The following is a 19,748-nucleotide window of genomic DNA, read 5'->3' on the forward strand; positions in this document are numbered from 1 at the left end:
TTTGATTAAGATATTATCTATCCAAGCCCAGCTAATGGAAAGTTCTCCAACACTTGCCTAAGCACATGGGAAGTATTTTGCAGTACAATTCAGCCCAAACCAGTTAAACTCTCAGTTTTTATAAGAGATTTTTCACATTTATAGCTTTGTGGATATTACTTGCTTCTTTGTTCCCAGGGGACTATTTAGACATTCACAGTCTGATAAAACTTCTGAGTGTTTGCCCTGGGACATGGAAAAGGGGTCTCTGGAGAAGCAGTAAGTAATTAAGTGACCAGAAAAGTAAAATTATCCCAGGAAAGTGGCCTAAATGTTTGCATAGTGTGTTTGACACAGGACACTTTCTTTTCCTCATAGTATTAAATGCCACTTCCACTCATTTTTTCCATACTGATTTTCAAGGATGCTATTTTTCAAAGAATGATTTAAAAGTGGATGCACTCTCCTCTCAAACTTTTGTCCTGAGCTACTGTAAATTCAGATTTCTTTAAGTTGCTGTTGAAGAATGTTAATTGTACTTACACTGCGCTCTTCCTCATGTAATAGCTGTTAAGTAATGCAATGTTCTGCTAAAAAAATGTACATTTTAGACACTTACCACTGGGGATCTTGATTTATTTATTAATTTGAAGTTAGTTCAGTCACAGTAGTGGTTTGTTTGACTTCTGGCATCTCTACAACAGAAGAAGGTCCTTCGCTCATGTGGCTGGGATAGCATCTGGGAAAAAGGAACTGCAGAGAATGTGATATAAAGTAGGCGTCTTGATTTATTTCCATCATGTACCATAAACTTGTTTTGATACATGTCTAGGTTAATAGGATTCTTTCCACTCATTTCCAATCTGAGTAGGAATGACCCCATTTACTCCCTGCTCCACTGAACTTGGACTTGCACTGTACCATGCAAGTTGTGCCCTTCCTGAAGAATTGTTGCTAACATGAACAGTCCCAGTAACTCCATCAATACCAACCCACAGTAAGCATTTCTTGGGGTAAAAAAGTGTTCTATTGGTTATGGAGGGCTATTTTAGCAGTGAAGGCTAAGAAGGCAAGACTCGCTTAAAAGAATTTAATAGTTTCTTTAAGACTTGCTTAAAGAAATTATGAGGATGCGAGTGAGCTTGCACAGCAAACTGACACTGTTATGGAGGAAGTGTAGAGTCATAAGCGGGTGAAAGGGTTGGAAACAACCATTGATGCTCTGTTACTTTTCAAGGACAACTATACGCAAATGAGCAAACATGCTTCAGGAAAGCAGATTTGTAACTAACACTCAGGAGCTTCACGATCCTTGCCCTCAAATCATATTTATTTGGGAATATCGTCATAAGAAATACGGACAAATACAGCAGAATAAAAACACACAGTTTTAGATTGCCTTGTTGAAAATTAAATAAAAAAATACTGTCAGATCATAACCCATAACAATATTACATATATCTGTCAGATATCTCAAGATAAAAATACAAAATAAGACTATTGAGGGCTAATCTATAGCTACAGCTCCTCAGTGTGCTCAATGCAGGGGTACATGCCCATAATGCTGTGGGAGAGATGCATATACAAACACCATTTTTTATGGCCCCATGCAGTGTTTTGGTAGCGCAGCCTTACAGACTTCAAAGATAAACTATTGTTCAGGGAGAGGCCCTCCTCAAGAAGCCTCTCTGACACCTGAACGTGAATTTCACCCAAGGCCAAAGCCTTAATTAACACATGTTGACTATATCAGCCTTCTCCACCAGAGAAAATTCCTCCTCATCCAAACAACATGCTAAGCTTTGGATCATGTCCAGGTAAAGTCTTGCTAAGAATAAAGGAAGAAAGAAAGAGAATCAGCTGGCATTAAAGAAAAACTAAGGACTTTTCTTCTTGTATTTCAGCAACATCTACCACAGTGATTAAAACTGAATACAAATGAGCAAATAGGATTATTTATACACAAATCACATTTCTATATTAATGAATGAGTTCTGCAGGCAATGAGTACCTCCTGTGAGATCAGGAGCTCCTAGTTTCTGCAGTGGGACATCTTGGTGACAGTTATGATAACAGGACACTGAAGGCCCCACAGGATGCTCCAAGTACGCTGCAGAATCTGTTATAAATTCTGCTTGTATTTCCGGAAGAAAATTCTTGCAGAGTATATAAATCATGATGGGACAGAGACACAGAAAAAGAAGTCAAGTTCAGCTACGGTAAAAGTCTGAAATTTAAAATACTATAAAAATGTTAAATTCTGATTGCTCCAGACCTGCAGTCTCAGTGAACATTAAATTACAGTGTTAAAGAACACCTTGTAACAGATACCCAACTGGACTGGTTTTTAAAGATATAGTCATCTTTTGTTCTTTTCAAATTTGGTGGGAACTGCAGATGCTCAACGTACCTGAAATATGGTCCCAGATTCTCAGATCTTAAATGAGAAGATTTCCACTGCCACAGCATATGGCAATTTACAATTAAAAAGAAGTCTGCTATCACCATTATGTTTCTTCTCTTGTCATAGTGACAAGAAGAAGCCATAAGATGGTTTACATTTTAATGTAAAGGGAAAAAAAAAAAGAGTCCAACATTCCCCAAAAGGATGCAAAGGTGCACGGAGTGGTCCAGGCTACTAATGATTTGCTCAAACACTAGCAGAGAATATATAAATTCTTAACTCTTAGCAAAAAATATTGATTGCATTATAACATATATGATACAATTTCATTTGTTAACATTTCATTCGTTAACTGCACTGTACAGAAATTTGTCCATGCTAAATACAAGCCCTGGACCAGATACACAAAACAATTTAAATGCATTTTTTACATCCTATATGCACAACCATTTCTTAAGTTAAAACTATGCACACTACTTATACATAGTGTGTATATGGCTTACATATTCAATGACAGGAATTCCACCTTTTGGCATGCCCTTACCGCGGGGCTCAGAGCTTGCACTGTCCACAGCTCAATTTTGATTGCTCCACTGTCAAAAAACTGACAGTCACCAGGTATGGATGCGTAAGGATCCCTCAGTCTAGGGTGACAGTTTTACAATTCCTTCTTTGATCGGGACAAAGCGTGCCCTTGTTGAGGTTGAGCCTGATGCCTGTTGAGCTCTGGTAAGATCCCTGAAGCAGTAGATGAATAGCACATAGGTCTCAATCCTTCATCAGCCTCTGCACAGAGAGGAGTGCCACCACCCCCACGAGTCCTCTTCAGAATGGACCATGGCTGATAGCAAAGACATTTTCGGTCAGTGAGGTAATAACCACAAGGTCCGAAAGGGAGAACTGTGAGTGCAGTGACCCAAGCCTCCTGAGCGCCTACAACGTGAAGGGGAGTGTGCAAGTTTCCTGGCAGGTTCCAGCAGAGGGAAATGAGGTTGTCTGCAGCTGCATGGGATGCCCAGGCAAGCCAGGAAGGGTCACATGTAGCTTGAGGGAAGCGGAGATGAAAGTTATCTCTTTCTGGACACAGTTTGGGCTGGAGGGCTCATTCTGAGGCTTCTTGCAGAGGTAACTGCCTGCGTGCTCTGCTTTCACTGCCTCTCAGAGAAAGTTGGCCTGGTGTTTTCTTTTAGTGAGACAAACACTAGCAAAGATTTTGCAGGATCCACGCTGCATTTGAGACAAACTGTGCTATAAGGCCTCAGAGTCACCTTACAGTTTCTGCCTGAGAGGCAACACAGTATTTTGCTGAACTGAAGCAAAATTTCACATGACATATATTTTCATGTTTGTCATTGTCTCTTTCGCCCTACAAAACAATAAGCACCAACTTCATGGTAGGGCTGACACCATTGCTGATGTCTTCCAAAATACTGTAGGGCTGAGAATGTTTGAATTTTTAATATTGGATGCTATTGAATTAATTTTAAAGAGATATTTCAAATACTGATTTGTTAAACACCAGTTATCTCCATATGTCAGCCATGCAGGCTGGTCAGGGTAACTCCACAACTTCCCCGTGCAGTCCACATCTTTTTATTTCCAGATATGTTAAGGAAGCTTAACAAGTAGGACTTTTATGTTGCATGCAGCATGGTTGCATGAACAAGTATCTGTAATAATGTTTCATTTTGACTTCCCAATTCCATTGGATGCCAGTAGCAGTGACATGTAACAGCTGTCCCAGGCAGATGATAAATGTCGTGTTTTCACATATCTCATGGTTAACTGGAAATGTCTGGTGTCAGTGATGCGATAAAGCGATGTCCAACTTTGGCAGAATTATTTTGGCTAGTTTAAGAAAGCAGTATAGAAGAGGAAATAGCAACAACAGATAGAACTGAAATCTTGTGAGTTGTTAAGTGGCTTGAGTTGCCAGCTCAGGGTTTTACATTTTACACTCTTGATCACTTTGTCCAATCACTCTCCACAGAAACAGAATGATCCAAGAAGAAGTTGACAGATAACAGCCTCTGAGAGCACAGGGTAGGAGCTCTTTTCTCCTGCAACAGAGGTCAAATGAAAATTCAAGAACAACAGATTTTTAATACTACTACTTCCAGTACTTAATATACATGAATTGAGGATGTTTTATTGCATGATCATTTAGTCTGACAATTAAGGATTCCAGGATGTAAAAGTATTGTTCTTCCCTTCTTTATATTGAATGGCTTTGAAGGGGACATACAAAGTGGGTGTATCATGTCCCCATTTAAAAATCTTGTAATAAAGCCACAACTAGAACAAAGAGGATAATAACAGCACTAAGAAAGTCTTTACAGTGTAAAATTCTCCCCATTGTAAGAAAGAAATGACAAAATTACCTGTCCTGTCTGAAATGTCAGAAGCTTTTATGAAAAGGCAAATCTAGTTCTCTATCAGTGCTTCTTTCTGCTCAGTGGCTTTTAATATATCTTCTGACTTCTTACAGTGTTTAGGCTCACCTGGAAGATAAAGAAATATGATTGGGAATCTGAGTGAGGAATTTAATCAAGAGAATCTACACAGCCCTTGACAGACAGGAACTTTCTTCTCCTGACTCTTATAAGGTTAAAATGAGATTTCAGACACTGCTTTCTTTAGTTGCTTTCTCACCTGAGTAAGCATAGGATTGAATTCACTAATCATTATGGTTTATCAATAAAGCAAAAGGCAGCATGAAAGCAATAGATCACAGCATGGAATAAAAAAAAAGAAGACGTTTACATGAGTGTTTATAAAGTGGATTTGGTTTTGGTTTATTTAATCCTCCAACATACTGAAAGTCAAAATTCACCCTCTGCAGAGAAGTGCTGTTTAAATCCTCTTTCAAATGGAGAGTAAGCTTCTCTCAGATAATGAAAGATGTCAGGGTCAAGTTATAAGAATACAATTAATTTAATCAGATAGGAGCAATGACACCACGTGACACAAGCAGCCTTCGAACTAAGTGATACAACATGAATTTCAAACGAACAATGATAATACTAGCTGTTGCTCCAACTATTCCTTCAGTAACTTTGAATGAGTACATTTGAGGAAATTACAAACTGAGACAGCAGGCGTGGGGAGAATATAGTAAACTTACAGTGCTATTTGCTAACTAAGTCATAACTTCTCAGTTTTTACCAGTTGATTGAGTGATCCCACCAGTGATTAATAATGCCGAACCGAAAAATGTGAAAAAGGAATAGCACAGAAATCTGAAAAGTGAGGAAGATGTACTGGGAGAGGCATAAAAGTAAAATATAAAAGTAAAAATACAGGCAGGGAAAGATTTCTGAGTAGCCAGAAAACAACGGTACAGGCAGCTGAAAGGGAAGAGGATGATGTGTGATCTGAAAGGAACATTGAAAGCTGGTGAGTTGTTCAAGAAGAGGCTCACAGTTTAGAAAAGAGAAAAGGAAGAGAGGAAAGGGAGCTCATAAGGAAATTAAAAAAAATAACAGCTATGAATTCACCAGGGTTTCACTGTAAAGAAGTAAGAATTGCTACTGATTTTCTACTGGTTTCATTGCCATGAATGGTGGCAGAGTGGGTGCTGTCCACTCTGTAATCCAGCCACTAGCAGATAGGCCATATTCCCCCAAGCAGCATTCTTCAATGTCCCCCTTATTTTATATCGATTTAGTTCTGCAGTTCTCCAAAGGCTTTTAAAGTCTCAGAATTGGACTAATGTGTTAGAACAAAAATGACTCCTGAACTTTCAGCCTGCAGATTTTTTTTGAGGGATTTAGCAAAACTTTTATTATTATCCATAAAAACGAAAAAGGGGGTAGGGAGAGGTATAAGAATAAAATCTATTTATTTAAATATTAAAATTTTATATTTGATGCAGTGTTTTAGGAGTGGGATAGGAGGAGTTTGAGGAGGCCTTGAAACAAAAACTTTGTATGTTTAATTTTCATAAAAACTAAACATTAACTTCCAAACCACACATAACTTTCTTCCTGTCAATGCATCAGGTTCTTTATGTGATAAACTGCACTATGGATGGTTGATAACAGCTGTTATCTTATAATCCCTATCCTTTTAATAAATACATTGTTTGCTCTTCCTTCCATCCCTCCTTTGCCTTCCCTCCACCCTCATCCCATGCATGAACACAGGTGCCCTCCTTTAGTACCAGGATCCTGATTTACTGTTGCTCTGTTTAGCCACACGGTGAGCACCACAGAGACCTGTGCCCACTCTGCATGGATGCAAAGGCTTCCACACTCAGCTGAGTACCACAGGGCACTGAACAGTCACTACCATTTGCATGGCATGGATGATTACTTGATGCCACTTGCATTACCATAAATCAAACTGGCATGTTGCTGACATGGATCTGTCCGCTGCTATTTAACCTGGTTATCCCCCAGAGTCTTTTAGTTGCTGATTGTTGATGATGTTGAATGCTTTGTACAGCTTCATGTGACTGGGTAGTCCTCTGCTGTCATACAGAGTGAAGTTGCTGATAATCTGTTTTATCACAGATTTATTATCTCCTTTACATTTTGATATTAAGGATTAATGTGGCTATCATGAGTGAAAAGTTAAAAGTGTGCTAATTAACATTTATAAATCATTGAAACATGGAATTGTTTAATTAAACATAAGCGTTTTTTAAAATTAATGTTCTAATTAATAAATAACCCAGGGGAAGAAGAAAATCATCACTTTAAAAAAATCACCTTATAATAGTTCCACTTAATCTTGTAACATTCAATTAATTTCAAGTGAGATGATGGAGAGGATAAAGGTATTGTGGAGAAAAACGTCATTCAGTCACAACTGGAGTTCTTGTAATAAGGACCCTCCGGTTCTCCCTTCACACTCACCAGGATCCAGGGCAGAGCTACTTCTGTTAATAAAGTGCAGTGGTCTACAAGAACTACACCTAGAAATATATGTGATACAATGAGAGGAAAACAATCCTTTTTTAATTTTTTCTTAAAGGGGAAGCCCTCATCATAGTACATCCAAATATTCAGTGACAGCTCCCAAGAATGCAGATAGATCATCTTCCCGTGCTACCTATCTCTCTTATAATTCAATCACTCACAGAAAACCAAACTGAGTTTCTGCTTTTTACAAAGGACAGAACAATGATGGCTAACATAGGAAATTTCAATCTTAATAACTAAGTTGCTTCTCTTCTTACCTTCTGTCTCATTCTCCCAGCCCTGGTGCCTGCATGTGCTTGCATCTCCTCCCTGGGACTCAGCAAATACTGTGGACATCACTTTAGCTTTCTACCCCTCTTCTTCAGTACAGAAAGATAGAAGTAGAAAAATCTCACATGGAGAGTGCTAATAATGGCCTGACAGATGGACAGAGTTTCTTAGAATATTCAAATAACTCCAATTTGGGAAGCAGGGAAAAATTCTAAGGCCACGTGTAGGTTACTTTCTGCTTGCATCATACACAATATACTCTCCCTTTACCATCTTAAGCATCACTTACACAGACAAAAAGTAGGGAGGAGTGAGAAAACAGAGACTGCTGTGCTGTTTGTAGTTACGAGGTTTCTACACATACTGCAGCAATGATAACTCTTGCAAAAACAAATATTAAAGACCTACATTTACACAACAACAATGACAGTTTAATGGATTCCCTCCATTTAGAATGACATTAATAATTATACCACTGTGAAAGACAAATGGGAAACATTTTAGCCTGAGTTTTCCCTTTGGTATCGAATATTGCAAATTATTGCAATAGTAAATGCCTGTATTGCCTTTCTTTTCAGTTTTTTAACACAGTGGCACAACCTCTGCAGAGGTACTTAAAGCTGTTGCTGAAACCCTGTATTAATTCATTTAATCTCAAACAGGGGGGACCTGAGTCTCATCCTGTGCATTACAGTAATGTAAATATCTGCAGTATACTTCTTTAATTGGCAGTCACAGAAAAAGCCCACTGTATGTTCCATTTATTGATATATGCTATGACATAGTTGAGAAATTAATATTGGGTGTCCCTTGTTTTTCATTATAAGCATAAAGTTCCCTAAATTAGTCAGTGCTGACTTAAAAGATTATAGCACTTTGATATATAGTTAGGCTTCTCACTATATAGTAACATGGCTGGACTTTTCTTAGGAAAGAAAGTTTTAAGAAAAAGATGACATAGTCCCTCTGTAAATAATTTTAGAAGACCATAAAATACTCAAAATATTTTTCTATATCATTTAAATATTGGGAAAATAAGGGAAATACAAGAATGAAATGTTATTAAATTAAAAGTATAAACCAAACTATTTAATAACATAAAATCAAAATGTAAATGACATTGTGACTGACTCCCTACAATGGAAGAAGGAAATGGGCAAGGGTGATATTCCTGTCAAGATCAGGAGGTAATGCATGGGTGACTGACAGGAGCTCTTGCAGACAGCTGACAATTTCAACACAAAGGGGAGTGGAGGGTGGCCTTTGGTTTACATAAGCACTTGTATCAGCTGAGTGGATCCATGGACTATATTACAGTTGAGGGCATCAACCAGTGATGTAGATGATTCACCTTGTGTTCACTAGAAGAGTGTGACTGTCTCTCTGAGTTAGCCAGGCCACCCCAATATCAAGTACAAAACCTAAACAACTAGCCAAAGAATTTTGAAGAGAGCAACAGGCTTGAGCTGGCTTCACCCATGTATGCCTTACTGGTGACTGGGGACACACAGAATCCTGACAGTGAGCATATTCTACAGACTGGTAACAGGACTCGCACTGGCACTGTGACTGAGCTGCATACTGTGATTCCTCTGTTTTGCTAAGTATAATCTGCATATGTAGTGTGCTGTCAGTATATTTTGTATAACTGCTAAATCAGAAATCCCATGTAACATCAACTGTCCTCAAATAGGTAAATTTGATATTAAACATTACAGCCTTCATGCGTAGAATCTAAAAAAACCAAAGAAGCTGGTCAGAGAGTATTGGACTTTGACATTAATAAGCCACAGAAACCAGGCAAACCATTCATCAAGCTCTCCATTTAACTGGGTATTTATCTATGCTGGGAAATGAACACAAACAATCTCTGAAGACAGATAAGAGTAAATTCAACATACCACAGTGAAGAGATGTTTTGCATAAAATGACAGCTAAAAATGCCTTCACGTATCAGATGCCTTTAGAAATAACACCTGACAAATATCCTTATTCTATGCATTTTAGGCACTCTACTAAAAATCTGTAATAGTGTAAACCAGAAAATCAGCTTCATCTGTAGAAAATTCCCTGCCTTAGAAAACAAATTAGCTTTTTCTAAAGTAAGAAATATCTGCTCTCATAGGAAATGTGGAATATGAAGATCATCAAGGCAATTGAGGGTACCAAGTGCATGTCGAGTTGTATCTATCTGACCTATCAAACAGCATTTTTATTTTTTTGTTGGTCAGCCATATAAAGTCACCTGAGGACACCACAAGTGCCTTCTGCATAGTTTGAAAGATATAAGATGCAGCTTTTCCTACTGGGTTCCTCATCCAGCAGATGGGAAACTTTTCTGAGGCACTGAAATTTCAAGCTGGGCTTTAATACAAAGATCAGTGCAAATATACATATCAAAAGACAAATATGTCAGTTATTAGACAACTTCAAATGCTGTGAAATTAATTTTAGTGTAAATATTTTGATTTAGGACCCTAAATTCACCATCTGTTATTTCTGATGGAAAAAAAAAAATCTGTCAACAATAAAAGTGTGGAGTGCTGGAATGTGGAACTGTAGAATAAGTGGGAGTTCTCCATAAAAAGCATTCTTGAGCAAAATGCCAAGTCATATACTTAGGTCTAAGCTAAGCCTTATAAGCACTTCAGTGTGGCTGCTCAGACAATGCCATATTGCACAATATTACAAGGCTCTCTGTCATAAAAGCATTAATGAGTTTAGCATTTTAATTAGAAGTAAGGAAAAGAAGCATCATTGTATGCTCTGATTATTCTTACTACCCTAATACCTCAAAGCTTATTCTAACAGTAGGCAAATTGAGAAAACAAAATGAAAATGCACAGTCTTTCTCTTACTTTGATATTTCCTGGGCATCTTGCCCTTGATACTGACTTACAATCACCAGATACTGAATCATAGTCAGCCTATGATAAAATGCTTACATTAAAAAAAAAATTCTGACATTATAATGGTTTTCTGGGTGCTATGCTTGTCCTGCAAACTACAGTCAAGAGACTGATCTTCCGGATTAAGAGAATGACATAGTCCCATCCTACTACAGTTAGTGAATTCCATCTACTTAGTTAACTCTAAAATTCACATTACATTTAGTAAAAGGATGTGGTTTAAAAAATAATAATAATATTAGGTACCTAAACTAAGGGGGAGGTATTTTAATAACATAAAAATAATTACCTATTCAAAGAGAAAATGTTAGATAATTCTGTTTTGAAAGTTTACGTTATGTAAAGATACAAATGGGTATCTTTAAATTACCTTAAAATGATTCTCCCAATTCAACCAAAAGTCTTGGTATTTTATGTACAAAAATTTCTACTAGACACCAACTAGTTCATATCAAGAAGATGATATTTGTTAACATCAAATAGCTTTTATTCAGTGGTTTTAGGACACTAAAACCACACTGTTTTTACACATGCCTGAAGAAACTGTCTTATGCTGGGGGTTTGCACAACACCTTATTTCAATATTTCACATTACTGTCAATATTTGACATGGAGATACCAGACAGCGCTGCAGCTTCACCCTGGACAGCTTCATTATATTGACTGGTGCTCTGTGATGAAGTATTACCATTCAGTGGGTCTGTATTCTGTGTTTCTTGCTGGGCATCGGTGAGATCTTTCTGGTTCGGATCAGAGTTAGTGCACTTTTCTGAGTTGGATTCATCATCACTCAGAGGAGTGTCGAAAGAGACTACTTGTAGGACGATGGATCTGGGAGGACAGCTTGTACCATCACTTCCCTGACTACTCTCATTTTGTATCCTTGTTGTCTCTTCCTGTAACTGTGCATCTGTGGAATTTCTGCTTTGTTCTTTTTCCTGTTCATCAACATTTTTCACAAGTTCTTCTACAAAGAGGGAACAAAATATGTGAATTAGATAAGAAGGATAAGCCACAACTGTTTGATTTCAGAGTAGTGACTGATAGAGTCGCACATGGGAACATTGTGAACATTGACTTTCTGCATGAGGACATGTGCACTGGTGTGTTTAATATGAGTCAAATTCTGCTCCTGATTACACTATTGCAACTGAACCATTGTGGTCCGCTTTCTGGTTTAGTCTGTAATATGTACCTCTTTTTTGGCCATAGTACAGAGCAAGGAGCATCATCAGACACGCTGCAAGCTGAAGAATGGGAGCAGGAGGACCCCATACTACAGGCACATCCCCACAGTGGTGTTTACCTCCAGGACTAGAATGAGCAGAGCTCATCAGTTCTGCAACAGAGAAAGGGCATGAAGGGGAGCACCTTGCTGGCAATGGGGGAGGCATCGGAATTAAAGGGAAGCCCTGGAGGAAGTTGGCCTATCAGCCTGGAAAAGTCCAAAATATCAGCTGATACAGAGCTTCAGCTGGAACAGTTATAGGACATTACATGCATGCAATCCAGTACTGCTGCCATCATGGCTAATGGCACATGCAGAATGGAAAAGAATAAATATGAGGCATATTGTGCTTCAGGGAACAGCAGCTACAGGATAAAATAATGTTTGTGGAAGGCTCTATTCCTTCTCTATTGCAGAGACTCAGAGAACAGTACAAATGAAATGGTCCAGGCTAAAAGGAGACAGAACAGAGCAGCACAGAGTTGGTAACAGGAGATACTAGAAAATGAAGAAAACAGAGAATGGAAAAATTTGTGTTGGAGGCTAAAAAGTCTGATAAAAAATAACTGTATCTTCACATGAGGCCTATTTGTCTTGCTATTAGAATCTGCATTTCATAAATTCAGATTTTAGACTTTGTATACTACTATAAGAAGATACAAAACACCACCAACTTAAAAAACAAAAGGATCGCAGTTTGAACACCTGCACAAAATAGCTTCCTGATATTGCATAAAATTTTGAACTTGGCTGTGCACATTGTATTAAGGAAGGAAACCAAGCACTGAATTATTTATTGAGTTCAGCTGGCAGCTCTCAGAAACTCTGGATATGAGTGACCAGTCCAAATCCTGACCAAAACTGACTGCATATGACAACTGAAAGACAGCTCAGTCTATAACCACCTTTCTACCACAGTCAGCATTTGGCATCAATGCTACCTCACTTTTCTGAATCCAAAAAAGTTCCCCCTGAAGTAGAATTTGGCCTGTGCAATGCGACAGAAAGGAACACCTCCAAACCAGAACCAATGCACAGAAGCTAAGTAATTTCCCTTTGTTGTCAGTTCTTCCACTTCCTGGCATACTTCCTAAAATATTAAGAATTTTCCAATTTGAGCCAATTTCTAAATAGAAATAGAGAGCTGCTCTTTTTGCACTCTAAATTTTCTGAAACTTGGACAAGTAATCTCTTTCTACAGACTTTTTTGTTAATAGCTAATGTAGCGCTTACAAAGAAATGGTTAGGCTAAAGACATTAAGAAACATACATGCAACTTGAAGCAAATCTGATGTTCAATTTAGATATGTTAAGTAAAACATCTGTCACTTACAGTATAATCTACCTACCTAAGGCTTTTGTCCGAATAAACTGATTTACGTGCCATATTTGCCTCCATATGGCAGAGCTACAAGCATTTTCCTTAACTTTATAAAAAAATGCAAGGAAACTCCAAGATAAAATATTTCAGATCCTGTTCAGATGCACAAGTAACTTGACGAAAGCAAAGTTGAACTACAATTGCACATAAAACTGTAACATTAACTCAGCTCACACTACAAAAGGTGGCTTTTTTAACTTGAAAGTTGGTAAGAATAGACAGTTTTTTCTCACATAATGGTGTTTTAGGACAATTCTAACCATAATTCAGATTTGTCTTGGTGTAACTGGGTGGCTGTTATGCACATTTAAAAGGAATATTCATATAGAAAGCTGAATATCTAAACTGAAAATTGCTTCACTTCACTCCCTGCTAAACTTAAACAGCAAATGAAGTTTAACAGTTTATTTGGAACAATGCTGATGGCCTGTTCTTAATTTCTGTCAAGCTGGTCATTTATTTCTATGACTGCCCTTGATATCACCTCAAGCACGTCTGCTTAAGGATATCTAAAATACAACCAAACTCTAACTCAGGTCTATGCACATCTGATGGATGTAACTTTGAAATGGAGGGTCTCTGCACGAATTTACACCTGGTAACATCCTAGTTAAAAGTCATATCTATTGCATTTAAATTGGTGCAATACTATTTGTTCCAAAAGTGAGTAGAAAAGAATATGTGAGCAAAATATTACCTATTTTAAGCATGAAAAAATACTGTGGAATTTTAAAATTTGTGGAGCTAAAACTATTGTTAAACATTAGTTGATCTATGCTGATAATCACATCTGTGATTACCACTCCATAGTGATAAAATTTCAAAGTCACTCTCAGTTAAAAAAGCTTGAAGGAAAGTACCTTGTCCACTTTGGAGGAGTTTGTCCAGGGCAACTAGAAGGAGTGACTGATAATTGTGACTGAGACTGGGAAGCCTCAAGAACAAAATCCTCTATGATGATATCACAACGTTCATTAAGATCTCCAATCCTTTTTCGTGGTATGAAGTTTCTCATCTGCTAGACATCTATGTTTTATCTTGCTTTGCTCCACTCAGTTTCAATCCCTATAAAATCTACCACCAAAAAGATGAAAAATACTGGATTCTTATAGTGTATCAGCCACTTGTGGAATATGCTATACGTGCTGGAAAAATACAGATTTCTGCTTTCCATAACAGTTAATAGTTGCACTCTATATTATATAGGACCTTTATATTGTATAAAAGAATTGGCATTTTCTGTCATTGATGCTGCTATATCATTCTGATGGAAGAGAAATATTTAACAGCCTTTAAAAAAGTCTGAGATCGTGTGCTGGTTTTGGCTGGACAGATTTGATTTTCTTCATAGCAGCTAGTACAGCGCTGGTTTTTGGAATTGTGCTGGAAACAGTGTTGATAACACAGTGTAGTTTTAGTTATTGCTGAGCAGTGCTTACACAGAGTCAAGGCCTTTTTGCTTCTCACACCACCCCAGCAGTGAGCAGGCTGTGAATGCACAAGCATTGGGAGGAGACGCGGCTGGGACAACTGACCCCAACTGACTCAAAGGATATTCCATACCACACGATGTCATGCTCAGCATATAAAGAGGAGGGAAGAAGGAAGGGGGGGACATTTGGAGTCATGGTGTTTGTCTTCCCAAGTAACAATCAAGCATGATGGAGCCCTTTTTACCTGGAGATGGCTGAACACCTCCTTGCTGATGGGAAGAAGTGAATTAATTCCTTCTTTTGCTTTGCTTTATTTATTAAACTATCTTTATCTTAACCCATGAGTTTTCTTATTTTCTTCTGATTCTCTCCACCATCCCACTATGGGGAAGTGAACAAGCAGCTGTGCAGGGCTTAGTTGTCAGCAGGGGTTAAACCATGACAGTCCTTTTTGGCACTCGGTGTGTGGCTCCAAGGGTTCAAGGTAACAATAGGTTTGATTGGAATGTGCTAGATTGAATTTATTGCTGCTATAGCTGTTTAGCTATTAATTGGCAGGCTCCTGTGCTTGTCATTGGGATTACTTGCCTTACTGTATATTAGTCTAGGGCCTGTTAGTGGCTGCTTTATGATTTCACTGCTTGCTGTGCTGCTCTACTGCTTATCATCTTACTGTGCTGTGCCTGGGCACATTTTGATAACAGTAACGGCCATGTGCCTGGGGTGGCTGGGCATTGCTACTGCTCCTGTGCTGCTGTACTAGCTGGAACTCCAGTGTGAACTTGAGTTGAAGGGACTGCGACCTGTGGATGAGTCCACATGCTGAGTAGAACACTCCAAAGTGTCTGTGGCCATGGATAAGACCATGCCAGAACAGGTACACCTCGAAGCGTCTGTAGACATGGTTATGTCTGTGCCACTGCAGGTGTACCTCTGTAGAAACTGTGGCCCATGGATAAGTCCTTGCTGGAGAAGGTACACCTTGAAGTATCTGTGGCTGTGGATAAGTCTATGCTGCACCAGGTACATCTTGAAGCATCAATGGGTGTGCATGAGGTCATGCTGGAGCACCTCAAAGCATGTGGCCATGGATAAGCCCATGACAGAGCAGGTTCAGCCCTGGAGAGACTGCAGCCAGGCGTAAAGCTATGTCGGAGAAGGTTTACTTCTGAAGTGACTGTGGCTATGGGTAAGGCCATGATGGAGCAGGTATCTCTCTGAAGGCACTGTGGCCCATAGAGAAGGCCACGTGGAAGAGGGGCATCTCAAAGCAACTGTGGCTGTAGATAAGCTTATGCCACAGCAAAGTACACCTCTGAAAAGACTGTAGTGCACAGACAAAGCTCCATTTGAAGCAGGCACATCTCTAAGAGACTGCAGTCTCTGCATAAGCCCAAGTCAGAGCAGCGGCAAGGTGAATGCAATTCCATTGCAATGTTAAACCCGATGGTCTGGTCCAAAGGACATGGGGTGGAGATTGTAATGGAAATACTTTTAAGCTGTTGTAACCCAGGATTTCAGTTGTATGTTACAGGAATTACTATAGAGAGACCTGTCGGAACCAATGGATGACATTGTCAAGGACAGAGTCAAGGCCTTTTCTGCCTCTCAAGCCATCCCACCAGCAAGTAGGCTGGGGGTGCACACGGAGCTGGGAGGGGACACAGCAGGGATAGCTGACCCCAACTGACTCAAAGGATATTCCATACCACATGATGTCATGCTCAGCATATAAAGTAGAGTGAAGAAGGTGGAAGGGGAGGGGACATTCAATCATGGTGTTTGTCTTCCCAAGTAACAGTTAAGCATGATGTAGCCCTGCTTACCTGGAGACGGATGAACACCTGCCTGCCGAAGGGAAGAAGTGAATGAACTCACGAGTTTTCTCACTTTTAGTCTTCTGATTCTCTCCCCTATCCCACCGGGGAAAGTGAGCCAGCAGCTGTGTGGGGTTTACTTGCTGGCTGGGGTTAAACCACAACAGACTGGGACAGTGACTGAATAACTAAAATTGAAGCAAGGCACTGATAAGTTATTACCATCAGTGTAAGAGAAATAGAGCTGGCATGATGACAAGCAGTGCTGGACAGTAAGGATTGTAATAAATACTGTGGCAGAGTCTCTGCCTCCATCCATCCATGAACTGCCAGGACCTTCTGAGAACAGCAGGCAAAGCTGCTGCCTCTCATCCTGCACTGGGCTGCTGGGAAAAGCAAGTTCCTCCTCCTCTATAGGCACACATTGTCATGGCCAGCCAGAGATGGAAATGGGGTATGTTAAATTAACAATGTAACCTGGCATTTCAACATTGACAATATTTAATAAGAGTAAATAGATGAATAAGATTAGTAAGATTAAACAGCATTCTTGGGCCTCTAGAAAACTCCCCTCTGTTTTTTTGGGTGGATGTCAGGCACTAAACAGTGTAAAGATTATCATATTCATTCAGATAGACAGAAGTCTGTTGTGCAGTGAACTCAGAGTATCATAGAATCATAGAATGGTTTAGGTTGGAAAGGACCTTAAGATCATCTAGTTCCAACCCCCTGTCACGGGCAGGGACACCTCACACTGAACCATGTCGTCCAAGGCCCTGTCCAACCTGGCCTTGAACAGTGCCAGGGATGGAGCATTTACCACTTCTTTGGCCAACCTGTTCCAGTGCCTCACCACCCTCACAGCAAAGAACTTCTTCCTTATATCTAACCTGAACTTCCCCTGTTTCAGTTTGAACCCACTACCCCTTGTCCTATCACTACAGTTCCTGATGAAAAGTCCCTTACCAGCATCCTTGTAGGCCCCCTTCAGACATTGATAACAATATAGATAAAAGTATGTCTTATTGTTGCTACTTGTTTTGCTCTCTCTGTTTTAACTTAATAAAAGTGCCTGGACCCAGCTCTGTTTGCGTATTTTCAACTGTTGGTACTGTTTTCTTTACAAGAACCCAGTGTTATTCAGCAAAATTTGTGTGAGTTCATCTGTAAACCAAATTGCTTCTCGTAACTGGTCTGTTAGGAGGGACTCAGTCTTATCCCTCTCTTCTGTTCTTCTGTGCCATTTCTGAACTCCTGCCTTTGATCACTGTCCTTCATGAGAAGCAACAATGGTATTTGATATGTAAACATTGTAGAAGTGACTTTCTTTCCTTGTGTTTAGGTTGGGCTGTTGGCAAGGTGTCTGCAATGCATTGTTTTGTTTGGAAAACTGGCAGCAGTTATGAGGCAACAGCCAAATTTCAGAATAATTGAAAAATTCTGGTACTTAGTAATTTGACACCTACAGAAAACGCAGTGATCTAGTACACTACATTTAACTACTGAAAGCGATTTCTTTTCTCTCTTTTTCATCAGCTACTACTCTTCTTTCATCACCTTTTTTTATCTGGCTTAAAAAATCTCTGAAAACTGAAGCTTTTTTTTTTTTTTTTTTAATTGCTTGCCAGAGTGGATGGGAACAGTGAATTCCTGTCAGTTTAATGAAGGACTAAGTTGTCCACAAAATACTAAACCTGTCACCCGGCTTAAGCTTTCGAATCATGTAGGACCTTGTGGTCTCCAAAGTATCACTGTTCTGCCACTGCAGAAGCTCTGGTGAGTCTTCATTATCAACTACAACATTGATTTCCATCAGCTCAGCTACAGTACTGCCTGTGTATGTAGCAACACTTTCGAGACATGGTCTACTAAGTGGTGAGGAAGCTTTTCTATGTTTTGGTACTTTCTCTTCTGTACATGTCCATCCATTTTCTTCTCCTGGCCTTTCTGTAATAAGAAACAGAGCATTCAGCTACTATCATCTGCACAGTTATAGGGTTTATAAGATACCTTTTTGTCTCCAGCAACTGACCACTTGAATATGTACTGACTTAACAAGAGTGGAGAGGAAAACCACAAAAGCCATGTGTGAGCACAACATCTCGGATCAGCTAATGACAGTGACTGCCACAGTGCTAGACCCCAGTAAAGCAAATGTCTGGTGAATCACATTGCTATTTTCATTGGCTATATTGAAAATAAGCTACAAGAACTTACCCTTACAGAAAGACGCAATGACATTGGACGTATTAAGAATTAGCAAAGCTATTAACCTGCACTAAGAACTAAATTGAGGATTCTGCAATGAAGAATGTTGCTGGACATTATGGACTGTCTGTGTATATTACCACAAACTTTGTTTTCTAGGCTTGCCACTGCTTCCAGAAAGCAGTGACAAACAACCAAAACTTGGACAAAACGGTAAGGAACTGCACCTTTCTAAAAGAAATGTTCTCACATCAGCCATTTTAGACAGAAAAGGAAGCAATAAGCATCAAAACTTTGCAGAAAATGAGAGGACTGATCCTGGTACCCCTGGAACTTAGAACTAAGTTTAAAGACACGGCCAAGAGTTCCAAAACAACAGTGATGTTTAGCAACCAATCATTTTCAAATTCAAGAATACACTGCAGTAACACACAAAGTTATTTAGACACTTATTCCTTCCTCTTTCAACTCCTCACACATATGTCATGACAGATATAGGAGTATATAAAAGCACTGCAAACCGCATAAGCCAGTGGCACTTGATGTCACAGCATTACATCATACACAAAATGTAGCATATGCTTAATTAGCTTTTTACTAAAAGATTTGGTTAAAAATAATTTGTGAGTTTATGTTTTCCTAGGGTGGCTATCTCTGCCTGTTACTTCTCTTTTGCTGTTTAGCTGTAAGCACGGGAGCTTGAATGCTGGGACTTCCAGGGTAGGGGAAGGGAGGTACATGCTGCTCCGAGCCTAGTAGAGGGAAACGGTGTTTTAAGTTATGTAGTTTCTCACACACAGAGGCCAGCCAGTGTATACTCCAGGGGCATAGAGAACAGGTTCCATTACCAGGTTCAGTTACCATTCCTTAGTCAGTGATTTACCAGGTACTACTAATACAAAATGTTTCTTGCTACTCTTAGCTCAATCCATACATCGCAATTGCTCAGATCATGGTGAAAAATTCTCCTTTCCCCACTGTTCTGAACGCTTTTCCGGATTAGCTCAAAAACTGCTTATGACCTAACAGTTTTAGCATTGCAATTAAAATCACTGTCACGGGTGCTAGATGAGACTCCTTTAGCCTCCTGAATTTATTTTTCTCCAACAGATTAAAACAGTCTGTCAGGGTAGATTTCATGTGCCAAACTGTCAGTCGGTTTCTGACTGTCACACACCTCTCCCACCACCCGCT

At 39.3% G+C, this 19,748-nt stretch overlaps 1 protein-coding gene across 1 annotated transcript in view; it reads right to left on the reverse strand.

Moving 5' to 3' along the window:
* Positions 1 to 4,807: 4,807 nt before the first annotated feature.
* Positions 4,808 to 19,748, reverse strand: part of PDE1A (phosphodiesterase 1A, calmodulin-dependent) — a 149,724-nt gene continuing 134,783 nt past the window's right edge. The window contains exon 14 of the mRNA XM_010018968.1: positions 4,808 to 4,884. Coding sequence (XP_010017270.1) covers positions 4,808 to 4,884 — 77 coding nt within the window. The remainder of the gene's footprint in view (positions 4,885 to 19,748) is intronic.

This window comes from Nestor notabilis, unplaced genomic scaffold (assembly GCF_000696875.1).
Source record: "Nestor notabilis isolate BGI_N333 unplaced genomic scaffold, ASM69687v1 scaffold6977, whole genome shotgun sequence".
NCBI lineage: Eukaryota > Metazoa > Chordata > Aves > Psittaciformes > Psittacidae > Nestor > Nestor notabilis.